The 17989-nt window shown below is 43.4% G+C and overlaps 1 protein-coding gene across 5 annotated transcripts; it reads right to left on the bottom strand.

Annotated features, from left to right (window-relative positions):
- Window positions 1-1485: 1485 nt before the first annotated feature.
- Window positions 1486-17493, bottom strand: LOC104669478 (zinc finger protein 223). 5 transcript variants are annotated; one of them, XM_030941582.1, is made up of 6 exons: window positions 17371-17493; window positions 17051-17124; window positions 16829-16894; window positions 14447-14529; window positions 9137-9263; window positions 1486-2845 (listed from the first exon to the last, which is right to left on the bottom strand). In XM_030941582.1, exons 4-6 carry the CDS (start codon window positions 14459-14461, stop codon window positions 1632-1634), a joined length of 1356 nt encoding a protein of 451 aa, XP_030797442.1. In that variant the 5' UTR covers window positions 14462-14529; window positions 16829-16894; window positions 17051-17124; window positions 17371-17493; the 3' UTR covers window positions 1486-1631. The 5 variants fall into 5 exon arrangements, with proteins under 5 accessions (XP_030797442.1, XP_030797441.1, XP_030797444.1 ...); XM_030941585.1 differs by lacking the exon at window positions 17051-17124 and having other exon boundaries at window positions 1492-2146; window positions 2453-2845; XM_030941581.1 differs by lacking the exon at window positions 17051-17124.
- Between the last annotated feature and the right edge of the window lie 496 nt (window positions 17494-17989).

Here is a 17989-nt window from a genome sequence, read left to right as displayed (position 1 = left end):
TTTATGGATTCTCAATTCTATTCCATTTATCTGTATATCTGCCTCCTGGGTTCAAGCGATCCTCCCACCTCAGCCTCTCCAGTAGTCTCCAGCTGGGACTACAGACATACACCACCACAACTGGCTAATTATTGTATTTCTTGTCGAGGTGGGGTTTCTGATGTTCACCGAGAAATCTAAAAATAATGCATACAGTTATAAAATAGAAAAATTCCAGCAAATATTCATTGCCAAAGAAAATAAGAATATAATTGTAACACATTCTGTATGTACACTCAAAAAAAAAAAATTCCAGAAACACAGAGATGCTTGTCCAGAAACACACAAAGGTATTTATTTAATTTTTTTTTTTTTTGAGACAGGGTCTCACTCTGTTGCCCTGGCTGGAGTGCAGTAGCACTATCATAGGTCACTGCAGCCTCAATCTTCCAGACTCAAGCGATGTAAGGGTGCAGCAAAAATACAAAGACACATGTGGCTAACATTCTAGTGGTCATCACTTTTGACACGTTCATTAGAGTTTTGAAAGTGTGTAAATAACCCGTCTCCTGAATAATAACTAATTGTCAAACTTCTGTTTGAAACCCTGCAGCACGACTTACAAGCATTCTCTGCTATGACAGTCCCATGACCACTGGGGTATGCTGAGCTATGGCTGAAACACTAACTTTAAACAAATGTTTTACCTCCCATAAGACCAGATGAAAACTCACCAGCATTGATTCTGTGATAAATGACAAGATATGAACTCACACTTACCACATGCCTCTTATTTTTAATGTTTCTCTCCTTTGTGAACTCTCACATGAGACTGTAGTGAGACTGAGTACAGGCTTTATCACATACATCACACTACTAAGGTTTCTTTCCAGTGTGGACACTGATGAAGTTGAAGAGTTAAAGTCTGAATGAAGCACATACCATCCTCCCACACTTCGATGGTTTCTCTCAAGTGTGAAGCCTCTGAGGCCTAATATTTCCGGTGATGTAGCAATCACACTACTGGGTATATCCAAAGGAAAGAAAATCAGTATGCCGAGGAGATATCTGCACTCCTATGTTCACTGCAGCACTACTCACAATAGCCAAGATACGGAACCCACCTAAGTGTCCATCAATAGATGAAGAAAAGGTGGCATATATATATATATACACACACACACACAATGAAATACTCTTTAGATATAACAAAGAAAATTGTGTCACTTGTGGCAAGATGAGCTTTGGAGGACATTATGTTAAACAATATAACCCAAGCAAAGAAAGATAAATACCAACTGTCCTTACTCACATGTGGAAGCTAAACAAAAGCTGATTTCATAGAAGTAGTGAGAACAATGGCTCTAGAGGCAGGGAAGGGTAGGGGATAGGTGGGATGGCCAAAGGTTGGCTAAAGGATACAAAAGTACAGGTAGATAGGAGGAAGAAGTTCTACTGTTCTGCAGCACTAAAGGTGACTATCATCAACAACGATGTATTTTCAAATTGCTAGAACAACGAATTTTTAATTTTCCCAACACAAAGAAGAGATCATTGTTTGAGGTGATAAATATGCTAATTACACTGATTTGATCATTATACATCATATACGTATATTTAAATATCAAATTTTTCCCCTTAAATATGTACACTTATGTGTCATTTAAAAATAATGATAAAATTATATCAAGATTCAAGCGCCTCTTGTAGCGCTTCCCACAGTCCTCACATTTGGATGGATTTTCTCCACTGTGGTCTCTTGGTTGGTCTTTACGGTATGACCGGTGTGCAAGCTTCTTTCCACAGTCCTCACATTTGAATGGTTTTTTCCGGCAGTGGAGTCTCTTATGATTCAAAATACTTGAGGCCTGTCTAAAGCTCTTCCCACAGTCATCACAGTTATAAGGTCTCTCTCCTGTGTGGGCTCTATGGTGCAAGTCAAGACCTGACTTAGTAATGTAGCTCTTCCCACACTTGTCACATTTGTATGGCTTTTCTCCAGTGTGGACTCGCTGATGGATCAAAAGATATGAGGACCGTCTGAAGCTCTTCCCACATTCTTTACAATTATATGGTTTCTCTCCTGTGTGGATCGTCTGATGCTTACACAAATCCAGCCTACCGATGAAGCCTTTTCCATATTCCCCAGTGTTGTTTGGTTTCTTTCCTGTGTGGACCACACAATGCCTATTAAGACTTGACCTAAGACGGAAGCTCATACTACATATCTCACATTTGAATGGCTTCTCCCCTGTGTGAATTCTCTGATGTTTCTGAAGCTGGAAATCATGAATGAAAGCCCTCCCACATGCCTCACAATTATAATGTTTCTCTCCCATGTGTAATTTGCAATGAACTGTAAGTGCTGATCTACTTCTGAAGCCTCTCTCACATTGTTCACATTTGAAAGGTTTCTCCCCAGTGTGGACTCTCTGATGTGTTTGCAGATGTAAACTCTGACTGAATTCCTTACCACACACGTCACACTTAAAGAGTTTCTCTCCCAGGTCGACTCTCTGATGAATATGAAGTGCTGAGATGTAACAGAAGCTTTTTCCACACTCATCACGGGAATGAGACTTCTCTGTTGAGTGTATTTGCTGAGGAAGATCAAAGATGGAAACATCACTAAAGGATTGTTTACACTTCCCACGATCAGAAGGTTTCTGTCCTGTATGCATTATAGATAATCCTTCCTCAACCTGGGAGTGGGCATCACCCTGTTCAAAGAACTGAGAGCTATTTATGGTAGAGTCTTGAGGCCTGGTTAAATCACTTGCAATTTCTTTCCAGATCTGCTGGCAGGACAACCCTTCATGTGGTCCTGCTTCTTGAACAGTCTTCATCTCAGGTTGGATCCTGCCTCCTATCAGAATACAAAATTAAGAGATCAGGACAAGCTATGCCCTGTTCAGTGTTTTTAAGAGTTCACACTTAGGACATGGTAGGAAACTTCAATGAATATTCAGTTTTTGTTTTCCAAGTGCACCCTGGTTTCTGGTTTGCATGAGAGCAATCTAAAACCGTACCATGTCGCTGGGCACGGTGGCTCACACCCATAATCCCAGCACTTTGGGAGGCTGAAGCACTTTGGGAGGTTGAGGCCTGTGGATCACTTGAGGTCAGGAGTTCAGGACCAGCCTGACCAACATAGTGAAACCCTGTCTCTACTAAAAATATAAAAATCAGCCAGGTATAGTGGCACACACCTATAATCCCAGATACTTGGGAGACTGAGGCAGGAGAATTGATTGAACCCAGGAGGCACAGGTTGCAGTGAACCAAGATTGTGCCACTGCACTCCAGCCTGGGCGACAGAGTGAGACTCTGTCTCAAAAAAAGAAGGAAAGGAAAGGAAAGGAAAAGAAAAGGAAAAGGAAAAGGAAAAGGAAAAGGAGAAAGAAAGAACCATACCACATCTCAAATATAAAATCCTTGATAGAAATAAAAAATTAATATGACACATACATTTAACCTGTTACTATTTTTAAAATTTCCAACTCAGTCTGAAATCTTACATGATAAATTACTAAACTATTATGTACATAATGAAATATGAATCAAAAGGAACTCTAAGGGAAAGCAGTAACATAATAAATACTTTGTATATTTGCCTGTATATTGTATTTCCTTATAAAGAAGTTAACCTTCCTTTCTGTACGAGGTGGCTTAAAAAACATTTTTTTTTTTTTTTTTTTTTTGAGACGGAGTCTCGCTCTGCCGCCCAGGCTGGAGTGCAGTGGCTGGATCTCAGCTCACTGCAAGCTCCGCCTCTCAGGTTCACGCCATTCTCCTGCCTCAGCCTCCCGAGTAGCTGGGACTACAGGCGCCCGCCACATCGCCTGGCTAGTTTTTTGTATTTTTAGTAGAGACGGGGTTTCACCATGTTAGCCAGGATGGTCTTGATCTCCTGACCTCGTGATCCGCCCGTCTCGGCCTCCCAAAGTGCTGGGATTACAGGCTTGAGCCACCGCGCCCGGCCAAAAAACATTTTTAAAAATAAGAAAAGAAGTTAACCTAACTAAAAAGAGCTCGGGACTTTGTCCTCAGTATCTGAGAGGTAATCTGTAGGATCTTGAAGGGGCACGCCTGAGGAATGTCTCTCTGTTTGCTTGGGGCAAATCTTGGGTAACTCTTGATAGTGAAATAATATAATTTAGGGTTGTGACTAGCCACAGCTTTGGGGGATGGGAAATGGCAGGTGGCATTCTCCATGTCAGAAAAAATAACAGTGTGATTTAATGTGGGACTTTAGGTCACAGGGAACCAGTGGACCAAAAGACTAACCACACAAGAATCAACTAACCAATTATGGCTGTGTAATGGAGCCCCAATAATTACTCTGATCCCAGCACTCAGTTGACTTTCCCTGACTGGTAGTTCCCTGTGTCTAAGTCACATGATAATTTTGGGTATGTAACATGCCCCACTCTACTGTGAGAATACAATAGGAGATCCACATTTGGTGCTTCACTGGACTCTGCCTTATTTGGTTTTTCCCCCGGCTAACTATAATATGCATCTTTTCCCTGTAAATGTCAGTAACTATGAGAAGAAATGCATCCAGTGAGTTCTGAGAGTCTTTCTAGGAAATTATTGAAAGTGAAGGTAGTTTTGAAAAACTCCTGAATTTGCACTTGGAGTGAAGTGAGAGCAGTTCTCTGTAAAATGTCCCATTAAACTTTTTAGTTTAACTCTCCATGATACTAAACATCAAACACCTTAGAGTGTTTATATCTACAAATCGAAAGTATTCCTGTACAAGAATTTTGCATGACACATATAAAATACTTAATCTTATTTTTCTGTTTTGATATGGATAGTAACTTGGTTATCTGAAAGAGTACAGGGACAGACAACTGCAGTTCTGAGGGGAATCTGAAAGGCTGTCCTTCCAGGGGTCCACAAAGGAGGATGCTCCTGATCAGACAATCAATGATGTGAAGAATCACTTGGAATGAAAAGAAAGCCTATAATGTAGGTAAACTGGCCTTTATAACTGTTTTCATATTCAAGACTACACATCAGTGAGCTGAAATAAAGTTAAAACCTGCAATAGACATTCATAGAAAGGAATCAGAATGAAAATTATCACAACGTGGAGACAAGCAGGAAAGCTATTGTTACATGAAATGTCAGCTACATCTGACATTTCACTCACATACATCTACACGCATGAAAAATGTCCAGGTTATACTGAAAGAGGTGTTTCTTACTATGGTTCATGCTCACAAAATGTTCAAAACTTTGTCAGGATATTACCAAGTCCTGAAACAGGTAAATTTTTCTGATGGAGAGTTAAGTTCCAAAAGTTGAATCTTGGAAAATATTAACAGGTAAGTGGATACCTATTAGTGAACAGTGGTGACAAAGAAGGGCTGGGCTCCTGGCCAAACTCCACCCTTAAGCCTAGAACCTCCGCCCTAAATGGAAACAGATGACCCCATTTTTCTGCCCAAATGTTGCTTTTTTGGCCTGCCTGCCACTATCCTGTGCCCATAAAAGATTTCAGCTGGCAGAGCAACACAAGCAGCTGAGTGGCAAGGATACAAGTTGCTGAGCAGTAAGCAGAGCAGCAACTGAGTGTCAGAAACTATGGATAGATGTGGCTAACTTCAGAAGGTGTGGCTTTGGAAAGTGGTCCAGCCACAAATGGCCTGGCTTCAGAAACAGATCACCTTCCCATCCCCTTTCCAGCCTCCTTTTCTGCTGAGAGCCACCTACTGCTCAATAAGTCTTCTGCATTCATCACCTTTCACACAGTTCGTGTGACCTGGTTCTTCCTGGATGCTGGACAAGAACCCAGCTGCCAAGAGGGCAGGGGCAGCTACCCTGAAGCTCCACTGAGCTGGCTGGCACTTGGCCATCCCCAGATGGCAGAGATGAAACAGCAGGTGTTGTAACATGCTTGGACACTGCTGTGGGGCATGCACAGAGCCTGCTCCCGCCAGAGAGGAGTGATCAGCCAATTCCAGCATTCATTTGCTCCAGTTCCGGCACTCGCTCGCTTGCACGCTCTCTCCCGCAAGGAGTGGACAGCGGAGGGCTGCGTGAAACAAACCCTGCAGTTTCCACCCACAAAGACGGTCAAGGGAACAATCCTCTCACCAGTACAGGGATATATTTAATACACTGTGACTTATAAATAAGAGGTCTTTAAGGAGAAGGGAAGGTCTCTCAGGATCTTTCTATTTTGAGAAGGTAATTCCCCAATTCCTTCCAGGTCATACCATTTACCAGTTCAAAATATAGCACTAAATCTATAAAAATAAACAAAAAGCCTGTAAAATCTGTATCTTTTTAACTTTTTGACAATTAAATTTGCATAATATAAAGATGAGGGAAATATACACATTTTTGAAGAAAGATGACCAGAAACAGAGTCAACATTCAGCTACATAATTTGCATCCTCTCATCCTCATTCTTCCCCCTCTAAGGGAAGGAAGGAGGAACCTGGGGGCAGTGAAGTGCAGGCCGACTTTGGAAAAGGCAAATGGGCTGCAAATGGGTAAATCTTTCAAAGGAAATGTAGCTGGAAATCCTCATTCAAAAAGACTTTCTTCCCAGATATAAATGTGCTCCCTATGGAAAGCTCCAGGGTGGGTCCCAGGGAAGGCATATTACTCAGCGTGGTCATGAAAAAAAATGCTATGCTTAGAAGTTTCCACAGGACATGGGTCAACTGCACACACATAAAACCAGTCATGTCAAGGAAACCTAAGAAAGTTGAAAATGGATAAGCAGTCATCCACAGAGGAAAAAAAAAAAACTGTTCTGCAATATATAATCAGCCCTCCATATCCATGGGTTTGGCACCCATGGATTCAACCAACATTGCTTAAAAATTATTTAGGGAAAAAAATTTCAGTTCCAAAGAGCAAAACTGGAATTTCTCACAAACTGAGTCCTATGTTGAATCCTTGTGAATGAAGTGACAGGTAGGCATTGCATTTGGTATTATAACTGGTCTAGACATGATTTAAAGTATATGGGAGGATGTACATAGGTTATAGGCAAATACTGCACATATATCAGGAACTTGAACATCTCTGGCTTTCGGTATCCATGTGGGGTCCTGAAATCAAATCCCTATGGCTTCCAAGGGACTAATACATTTCATTCACTCTGGTTCATGTATTACTTATCAGGTAGCTCCATGATTCCTACAGGCAGTGAAGTCCCCCCATCCATTAATTCATTCATCAGGATACTAAATATTTATAGATCCCTCCATGTACTAGAACTATTCTAGGCGCTGAAAATACAGTCATAAACAAACAGATAAACACCTTGTAGAGATTATATTTGAAAGGGAATAAGTGATCTACCAGTAAACAAAAGCATATGACACATAATACTTGCAGGCCAAGTAAAGATAGGATGGTATTTTCAATAGGGTGCTTGAAGATGACCTCTCCCATGATATTAAAACGCAGCAGAGACCTGCATAAACTAAGGGAGGGGGTCAGTAAGTTTTGTGGGGACAGAGGATTCCAGTCAGAGACAAAAGCAAGTGAGGGCTCTGAGGCAGAAGCTTCTGTGGTAGGGAACATAATTGTTCCTGAAAGATGTCTACATCCAACCTTCAGGACCTATGAATCTGAAACATTACACAGCAAGGCAGATTAAGGCTGCAGATGTCATTGAGGTCACTAATCAGCTAAGCAGAAAGTAGGAAAGTCAACTTGGATCATGCAGGAGTGATGAATACAATCACAAGGGACCTGAAAGGTGGAAGACATAGGCATAAGAAGAGTGGCGCTTTTCCCGCGCGACCGGCGAGGGAGGAAGAAGCGCGAAGAACCGTCTGTCATGCTGGTGTGGTGGCGGCAGCGGAGCCTGCGGGCCCGTAGCTGTGCTCTGCGAGGTGCAAGAAAGCCTTTGCGGTGAAGGTGTATGAAGGTCATCATGACAAATGTTTTCCAAAAACTTGTAGAAGGCTGTGAAAAAACGACTAGGATCACACTTCATGTATTGAGCATATAGGTTGCTGTAGATGAATGTTCTTAGCTGTCATGTTTAAAAATACTTCTGGTTCGTTGCCTCAAGTGTGGCATGCAACATTTTGGAAGGAAAATTGACGACTTGTTCAAGAAAACATGAACAGAAGCAAATGATGAAAATGAGCATTTTACTTGATGTTGATAACATCACAATAAATTATGAAGAAAAATAAAAAAAAAAAAAAAAAAAAAGAAGAGTGGCAGAGGGAGAGTGACTCTGGAAGAATGGTCAAGGATGCAATGTAGCTGCCTTCAAAGATGGAAGAATGGAAACTAGAGCCAAGGAGTGTGGACGGTGTCTAGGGACTGGTAAAACAAATGAAGGCTTCTCTCCATGAACATCCAGAAAGGAACAAAGCCCTAAGACAGCTTGATTTTTGTCCAGTGAGATGTGTTACACTTCAGGCCTAAATCACAGAGAAATAATAAATGCCTCTTATTTAATCATCTAAGTTTGTGGTCATTGGGTACCAGCAACAGGTGATACAGTGTACTTGGCAGGACGGAGAAACAAGAGGGATGACAAGGTGGCCAGAAAAGATAGAGAAAGAGGGAGAGTATGGGAGATGTAGTGAAGAGGCAGTGAAGAATGAAGAGTAGACCACAGGGGTTTCTAGAAGCCACTTAAAGAGGTTTTCATAAAAATAAGCCAGAATGGCTCTTAAGCTGAGGAATGACAATCTGACCTCCATGTCCTAAGGATCACTTTAGCCACCATGAGGAGAACAGATGTCAGGGTGGGAAGGCACGGAGCAGGGCCACCAGCTGGAAGGAGGTTATAATAATCCAGGAAAGATGTTTGGCCATTTAGAACAAGGTAATGCAGTTGAACATGCACAGAAGTAAAACAGATGAAAGTCACAAACAAGGACACACAGTTGCTTGCTTCTTACCTGAATTCCCTTCTCTTTGGGTTGCTATATCTATCATCCAAAACTTTTCCTCCCTTAGAAAGTGGAAGGTATCTCGGTGGAATGGTTGATGCCCCGTAAACAGGCAAAGTCACATGCCTAATCCCAACATATTCTAGATAATATCAGGGTAACACTTACTGGAAATTTAGGTTCCCACTGCACACTTAAACTTGAACACCCTAGGATACAAAACCACTCCTGGGACCTGACATTCCCTTATAGAAGATGCCTGTCCTCACCCACTGACAGCAGGTTCCTGAAGTTCTCCAGCATCACATCTCGATACAGCTTCCTCTGGGCAGAGTCCAGCAGCCTCAGCTCCTCCTCAGTGAAGAACACTACCACGTCCTTGAAGGTCACTGCCTCCTACAGCATCAAACATATGCAACCTCAATCTCACAACCAATGGTTACTGGGAGAGAAGCAACACTGAGGAGGTCAAGGGGAAAAATGGAAAGTTTTTCTGGATCTTCAGAGATGTAGGTCAACTTATAGAATTCCCATTCATTCTAGTCTGTGTCCTGACAATGACACACCTTAATTGTCCCAAGCGTCATCAGAAGTCCAATGATGGAGAAGTGCTGTAGTCTTATTTAGTGAACTCATTGAGTTTACTTGTATGTAGCCCCCTAGGAGTCTAAATGCTGCATCCTGGGCTACAGGTATATAGCTTTCAATGAACCTTGCTAATAGTCCCAGCAACAGTGAGCAATTCAGTCAGTATCTGCCCAACCTGGCAGCCGGTTGGTGAGGCTGTGGCTGTGAAACCCCAATCTCAGTATTCCCAATAATTATTTTTCCTTTTCACCTTTATAGTGCACAAGCTGTTGGTAGTTTGTGGTTCAGATCATCACAGTAACCGACAAAGGTCCTCCTGACCTCCACGGGATCCCACAGTGGTGAAGAATGAGACCACAGAATACTGTAGGGGGTACCAGGGTCCTTCTGATGGTACTGGGGACACCTGATCCTTCCATTTGGGTGGCTGGCACTATCAGGCATATCTTTTTATACAGGACATGACCTCCCTTCCTGACTGAACAACTCAGGCAGGAAGGTCTGGGCCAAACAACCAGGGGAATGGATGTCTACAGTGGTAGTAGCCTCAGGACAGGGACAGACAGACTGGGTCGCTACACCACCTCAGCCCACCCCCTATCCAACAGCTATTAATCTGCTGTTTCCCCCAAGGGTGTGGCAGCAGAGGCCTGGAAGCACAGCACATTCCTTAAGTTATGTCAAGCTGCAGTCACTTCATGTCAACCTGGCTAAGTGTTCCATCTGCTCCTCTGGATTTATTCTATCACCAACCACAGTGACCCTCTCATCTTGACCATGATAAACCACACCAGCATCCCTCATGCCACAGTGCACACCAACAGCTCCATAACCCTGGCTTGTCAAGTCAGGACCTGGCACCTGCCACATGAGAGAGAGCTGGAGGGCCCAGTGGTAACTGGTGTAAGCTAACATAATCATACAACTTCAACAAAGCTACAGTGGACTGTGCTTGCTCGCACCATGTTCCTTTGATTACCTGGATGAGAAATGTTCCATATAATGAAAACCAGGACTGGATGAGTGGCATTCCTGTCTGTAAGGGCCGCATGAATGTCATACGGGGGGAACTGACCTTATGCAACTGTGCCAAAAATGAGATCTGGATGGCAAAAGATAATATACCCATTCCCACAAATGGGTCACAGAACAGCCAAACAAGGGAATGGGTGCTGTGTGCACTTGAGCCTTATGGCTTTCTCTGTGGGTAGTTTGGAGTGTGACCCAGATACAGGGTTGGCAATGTCATGCCTGGAAAGCTGGCAGACTGTTAGATCCTAAACATTAGGCATGCCGGGGGTGCCCTTAGATGTCACCCTGGGAGCAAGATGTACCACTGGGCAAGAAGGCTAAAGCTGTGCCCCAGGCTGACTGGGGACCTGCCTGGAGTTGTAGCTGGCTTCCAGAATTATGTTCTACACCTACAAGTCAATTCCCATGAAAAATGGTGAGACAATGGTCGATAGATACTGCTTCTTCCACGGCCACTGCCTCGGGAGCCCAGCAACATCCCTTCACTCCCTCAGGAAGGTTCAAAAGACTCAAGTGCTCTGTGCTTTCAGCCCTACTGGGAGGAGTGAGTCTGCGACTGCCAACACCTCTGGCCTTCTCTGGATACACAGCTATTGTAAAAACTCAATGAGAGGCAACCCAGAAGCAGGCCCACTGGCTTCAGACACTGGGGCCACCTGAATGATTCTTCTTTGGTATCTTCAGCAGCTTCTTATTTTGATAACTGGGACCCAGGCAGGATTGCTACTTCAGGAAGGTCTGGCCGTGCTGCTTGTAGTCATGCTCCTCTGGGGTCCACAGAATGTATTCCAGCTATAATTCCATGAAGTTGGCAGAGATTGTGTCAGTCAAGGTATTACACTGATCTAACAAGATCAACCAACACCTCCAGGCCTAGGGAGGTCGATGGGCACATGAAATGGACCAGTTGGCTAAGGGGGATATCTAGGTCAGGGGAGGGACTGCAGGACAGTTGTAGGCAAACATGTCCGAGGTCACATGGTTAGAAATGGGCAGACTCAGTTCTCTCCCCTTTCTTGCTTGCAGTTCTCAAGAATAACTGTAGATTATTCTAGGAATGCAGTATTATGGGGAGTAACTAACTGCCTTTGACAGTCTGGGCTTTGTTCCTCTTTCACCTGGAAGCAGGATGTCCTTCAAGTTTTTCTCCATGAGTCATGGCACCCTGAAGTATATAAACAGGGGCAGGTTACCTTCTGGGGTGCCTCAGCTCTGGTGCAAATGGGGCACATGCAGTCAAGATTCCATCTGCTCAAGGTAGTTTTCTTGAGCCCTGGATGGCCAGCTCACAGTGGACCCCAGGCTTCTGGGCTCCCCTGTTGCCAATCTATAGTCATAAATCTGCTTCATGTAATCTGTTACATGTGAGTGTGTTCTGTCCCACAGGACTCACACAAGTTGGTAAACAGTGCACAGTGAACCTGCTCCATGGTACTCGGTGTGTCTTCTGCACTTGCAAGGCACAAACCACATATGCTTATTGCAGCATTTAGTGTCCTGATCAAAAGCCAGTATGCCTCAGTGCACATCCTAAGAGTCTGCCCATTTCTAACCATGTTTGCCTACAAGCTTTGTTCCCTCTGTGAATAACAGTTCTTATATGACAGAGTTTTTCCAAGAATTAAGCAAGGAAATATACAGTATTTTGAAAAGTCTATGGCACAGACTAAGTGTTTAATGAACATTAGCTGGTATTACTTATTACTGTTATTACCATTATCTATTTCAGGGTTCCACAGGATTCCAGGGAACTGATGATCTAGTTTTAGCTACACTAAAGAATAAATATTTATTTTTACATGTTTTCCATTATCAATCCTGCAAAGATGATATAGTAAGTAGTAAGATGTAAGAACGACTCTCCTCTCTCATATAAAATAATTTCATATGAAAATTAAAATGTGGGCCGGGCACGGTGGCTCAAGCCTGTAATCCCAGCACTTTGGGAGGCCGAGGTGGGCGGATCACAAGGTCAGGAGATCGAGACCATCCTGGCTAACATGGTGAAACCCTGTCTCTACTAAAAAATACAAAAAACTAGCCGGGTGAGGTGGCGGGCGCCTGTAGTCCCAGCTACTCGGGAAGCTGAGGCAGGAGAATGGCGTGAACCCGGGAGGCAGAGCCTGCAGTGAGCTGAGATCTGGCCAGTGCACTCCAGCTTGGGTAACAGAGCGAGACTCCGTCTCAAAAAAAAAAAAAAAAAAAAAAAAAGAAAATTAAAATGTGAAAAATAACCACATTTAATATTATCATCATATAACTGCATACTTTCATCTCACTTTTTTCCCTAGCCCTCTAATCATTCAACAGAATACAAGTACCCTAATTCTCCTTATCATGGCCAAGAGTAGTTTATAAATATTCCCATGGTTTTGGTAATCTGATTAGGAAGAATAATTCATCCTATTATTCTCACTTATTATTATAAATGAATATCATCACTTTTGCCATCTCTATTTCTTCTTTTACAATTGCCTTTTAGTGTTCTTTGTTCCACTGTTTGAACTATTTTCTTTATCCTTTTAGAAGATTCTTATTGTGGATTTATTCTTCCTTAACTATCCAAGGGGTAAATATCTTTGCCCCAGGTTGTCATTTTTTTCTGGTAACAATGTGTGAGGCGGGCTGGGCACAGTGGCTCATGCCTGTAATCCCAACACTTTGGGAGGCCGAGGCGGGTAGATCACAAGGTCAGGAGATCAAGACCATCCTGGCTAACATGGTGAAACCCTGTCTCTACTAAAAATACAAAAAAAAAAATTTAGCTGGGCGTGGTCGTGGGCACCTGTCGTCCCAGCTACTCGGGAGGCTGAGGCAGGAGAATGGCGTGAACCCGGGAGGCAGAGCTTGCAGTGAGCTGAGATCATGCCACTGAACTCCAGCCTGGGCAACAGAGCGAGACTCTGTCTCAAAAAAAAAAAAAAACATTGTGTGAGCCATCTTGTGTCATAAGGAGGAATTTAGAGATTTTTTTAAAGAACAGCTGTGGTAATCACTGTCCTTAGGTACTTGGAATAATGAGTACACCTGAGTAGGTGCCAGGTCTGGAAAAGAAGAGGTCACACCAACGCAGGACAAAGAGAAGAAGCACTGCCTGTGGATGTCATCACTCAAGGGAGCGCTCCAGACACTCATACCACAGGGCACCAGACTCTCAGTGGAGAATTTTTCTTTCTTCTCGTCTCTCTTTCACTTGAGCAGAATGGCTAAGATTCCTGATCCTTGACTGCCTCTGTGATTCCGAGCAGGTTTCTCATATTTCTGAGTTTAGGAGAAGAAGAGACCAGGAACCTCCTCATTCTGCTGCTCTGAGAAGTAAATGAGTGACAATACACAAGTGACTGGCCCATCTTCAGTATTACTAGACATTTTTTTTTTTTTTTGAGACAGAGTTTCGCTCTTGTTGCCCAGGCTGCAGTGCAATGGCCTGATCTCAGCTCACTGCAACCTCTACCTCCCGGTTTGAAGTGATTCTCCTGCTTCAGCCTACCGAGTAGCTGGGATTATAGGCATGTTCCACCACGCCCAGCTGATTTTGTATTTTTAGTAGAGATGGGGTTTCTCCATGTTGGTCAGACTGGTCTTGAACTGCCGACCTCAGGTGATCTGCCTGCCTCAGCCTCCCAAAGTGCTGGGATTATAGGTGTGAGCCACTGCACCCGGCCCAGTATTACTAGACATTTTAAATGAAGGCTTTCTGGCTGGGTGCAGTGGCTCACGCCTGTAATCCCAGCACTTTCAGAGGCCGAGGCGGGCAGATCACTTGAAGTCAGAAGTTCAAGACCAGCCTGACCAACATGATAAAACCCCATCTCTACTAATGATACAAAAATTAGCCAGGCGACAAGAGATCCTCAAAGTCCTGTTGTTCTCCTTGAGTCTTCCCAGGACAGAAAAACACAGAAGAATCTGAGTAGTAAGATGGAATTTTAACAGTAAGAGAGGAAAGCCCTACTCACCTTGGACGTGGTCATTTTTCCTCCTACTTTAGGGAATTTGCAGAGTCCTGAATGATGCAGTTCAAGGGAAAGCAGAATTGTGTCTGGAAAGTGCCATGAAGACAGAAAAAGAGACATGAAAGAGTGGTCAGGGATGTCACCCACCAACAAGGACTCATATTTTCAATTAGCACATGAATGCTCACAGCAGCATTATTCATACTAACCCCAAATTGCACACAACCAAGAAGCTCTCCTATGGGTAAATGGATAGAAAAATTGTGGCATATTCACACAATGGAATCTTATTCAGAAATGTAAAGGAATGAAACACTGAGCCATGCAGCAACACCCGTGAACCTTGAAAACATTACAGTAAGTGAAAGAAGCAAGTCACAAAAACCCACAGACCCTACGATTCCATTTACATGAAATGTCTGGAATAGATAAATATATATAGAAAGTAGGTTAGTAGTTGTTCTAAAGTTGAGGTGAGAATGAGGTTTAAAGTAAATGGGCATGAGGAGTTCAACTGGGGGATGAAAGTGATCTCGGCTGAATTATGATGATGATTACTCCACATCAAAGTTCCTAAAGATCACTGACTTGTACACCTGAAATGGGTGAATGCTACAACTAAAATAAACCTAGAGTTAAATAACTGTTAATGCACATATCATTAGAATCAATAAGACTGGATTCTGAGTCCATATTGATAGAATATTTATAGTTGAACACATCAATGAACCAATAGAGGAGAAATGGAAGCTCTTCTTTACAAGAAAATGCCCACTAATAATGTGTTTTCCCATAAGAAACTTCATAATTTAAAAAAAAGTAACACAAGAGTGGACAAATCTGAAAGACATCTTCTTGGCCAGTGACAAAGCTGAGATCACCAATGAAGGGACAAACGAGCATCACTTGGACCTTGTTATGTTACAATGAAAGGGGCATCTTAATTCACCATTGTACTCCAGCCGGGGTGACAAGAGTGAAACTCTGTCTCAAAAAACAGAAAAAGAAAAAAAAAGAAAAGAAAAGGGCATCTCAGCACTCCTGTGGAATCCCCACTAACAATGTATAATCTGAACCTAAATGTGAAATATATCTGTGGGGGAAGGAAAGAGAGATCAGGCTGTTACTGCGTCTACGTAGAAAAAGGAAGACATAAGAAACTCCATTTTCATCTGTACTAAGAAAAATTCTTCTGCCTTGAGAATTTAATCTGTAACCCTAGCCCCAACCCTGTGCTCCCAGAAACATGTGCTGTATTGACTCAAGGTTTAATGGATTTAGGGTTCTGCAGGGTGTGCTTTGGTAAAAATGTGTTTGCAGGGAGTATGCTTAGTAAAAGTCATTGCCATTCTCCAGTCTCGAGTAACTGGGGACACAATGCACTGTGGAAAGCCACAGGGACCTCTGCCCAAGAAAACCTGGGCATTGTGCAAGGTTTCCCCCCACTGAGACAGCCTGAGATATGGCCTCCTGGGAAGGGAAAGACCTGACCGTCCCCCAGCCCAACACCCATAAAGGGTTTGTGCTGAGGAGGATTAGTGAAAGAGGAAGGCCTCTTTTCAGTTGAGATAAGAGGAGGGCATCTGTCTCCTGCTCGTCCCTGGGAATAGAATGTCTCGGTGTAAAACCCGATCATACATTCTATTTACTGAGATAGGAGAAAACCACCTTATGGCTGGAGGTGAGACATGCTGGCAGCAATACTGCTCTTTAAAGCACTGAGATGTTTGTGTAAAGTCAAACATAAATCAGGCACAGCACATTTCCTTAAACTTATTTATGACACAGAGTCCTTTGCTCACATGTTTTCTTGCTGACCCTCTCCCCACTATTACCCTATAATCCTGCCACATCCCCCTCGCCAAGATCGTAGAGATTGTGATCAATACTGAGGAAACTCAGAGACTAGCACCGGTCCCCCAGGCCCACTTTTCTTCCTCTATACTTTGTCTCTGTGCCTTATTTCTTTTCTCAGTCTCTCGTCTCCACCTTGCAACAAATACCCACAGGTGTGGAGAGGCAGGCCCCCTTCAATATCAAACTCCAAATGAACAACTATGGAAATATGACAGCTAAAGACAATGCATAAGCTGGACTTTGAATAGGTGAAGGGTGGGGCAGAGGACAGTCATAAGGACTTTAAATGACAAATTTAACAAATTCATATATGGAACTGCAGATTAGATAACATGATGCTAGGCAATATGCTATCCAACACTATTTAGTAAGTACACTACAAATACTAGTATTCTTTTAACACATCTATCTGATATGTAATCGGTAATAGTATTATTTAATATAATATCCAATATTATCTACCATGGTATGTGAAACCCTATAACCAGCCCTTCCTAAATGCCTCTTACCAAGACACCCCACAATTACCATGGTATGTGGGCTTCCTTGCTGCAGAAAACTACCAATCAGCAGTCTCTGGTTACAGGTATTTTCCTGGTGGTATCAAAGCAAACAGGAAAAATGTAAACATTTGGCAAATTTGGGTAAACAGTATATGAGAATTTCTCATGCTGTTTTGGCAATTTATCTATAGCTTTGAAATGATATCAAACGTTTTAAAATATCAGGAAACAAGAGACCACCACTCACCAAGTGACAGGGACAACTTTAAGGCTTTCATTTGTATTATCTCTTTCAATTCGCAAAACAATGTTAGGATGATCCTATATGCACCATTTTAAAGAACAGCAATGGGAAGTACAGAGACATTAAGTAACATTTCACATCACACTGCGAGAAAGAGGCCGCATATGTAGGGAGGCGGACTGAGCGAGGTCAAAGTCCTGAAAACCCTCAGAGCAGGGCACACAGGACCCCCCGCCATCCCACCCCCGGGGACGCCAGCACAGCCCCCAGACGCCAGAAGGCTCCACTGAAGGGAACAATAAACACCCTCCCCGCCCTCGCACCTCTAAACCTCTGCTCTTTGCCAAGGCTTCTTTTCCCCTGAGACGATCATCGATCATCGGGTGGTTGCAAGCCTCAGGCAAAAGGGGCTCGTTCACAATATCCTGCAAGACGCCGGTCATTAAAGCAGGAACCTCAGACTCGGAGACCGGAAGTGTCCTCTGCGCCAGAGTGTCTGGACTCCACTTCCCAGAATTCCCCAGACCCCCCCCGCCTGAGCCAAAGGGCCCGCAACTCCGCAGAGTATCTGGACTATCCTTCCCAGAATTCACCGAATCACCTGCCAGAGCCAAAATGCCCGGTGTTCCATGAACCACTGGACTACACGTCCCATAAAACGGACTACAATCCCCAGAAGTCCCCGGAAACGCCTACCTGAGCTAAAGTACCAGGAATCCCGCAAGGTGTCTGGATTGCAGGGCCTCGGATGCAAAAGGAAAATGTCCATCATCTCACCCTTTAGGCGCAAGTGTTTCGACTACATGGTGCTCCTCGATTACACTTCCCGCAACACCCGGGGGAATGAATTTCATAGCCCCAGGCGCCTGGTGGGGAATGTAGGCTGTTACCCTGACAGTTGTCCTTCCCAGAGTTCTCGAACGAAAATATTGAATAAACAAG

The sequence above is a fragment of the Rhinopithecus roxellana genome, chromosome 12, assembly GCF_007565055.1.
Source record: "Rhinopithecus roxellana isolate Shanxi Qingling chromosome 12, ASM756505v1, whole genome shotgun sequence".
NCBI classification, from domain to species: domain Eukaryota; kingdom Metazoa; phylum Chordata; class Mammalia; order Primates; family Cercopithecidae; genus Rhinopithecus; species Rhinopithecus roxellana.
Note: the sequence above shows the minus strand (reverse complement) of the source record. Positions and strands in the feature narration are given on the sequence as shown.

Excerpts from the sequence above, each read along its gene's own strand:
- LOC104669478 (XM_030941582.1), bottom strand. Across the intron at positions 2,846-9,136 it reads CAGGAACCTGCTGTCAGTGG|GAGGCAGGATCCAACCTGAG; the intron begins GTGAGGACAGGC and ends GTATTCTGATAG.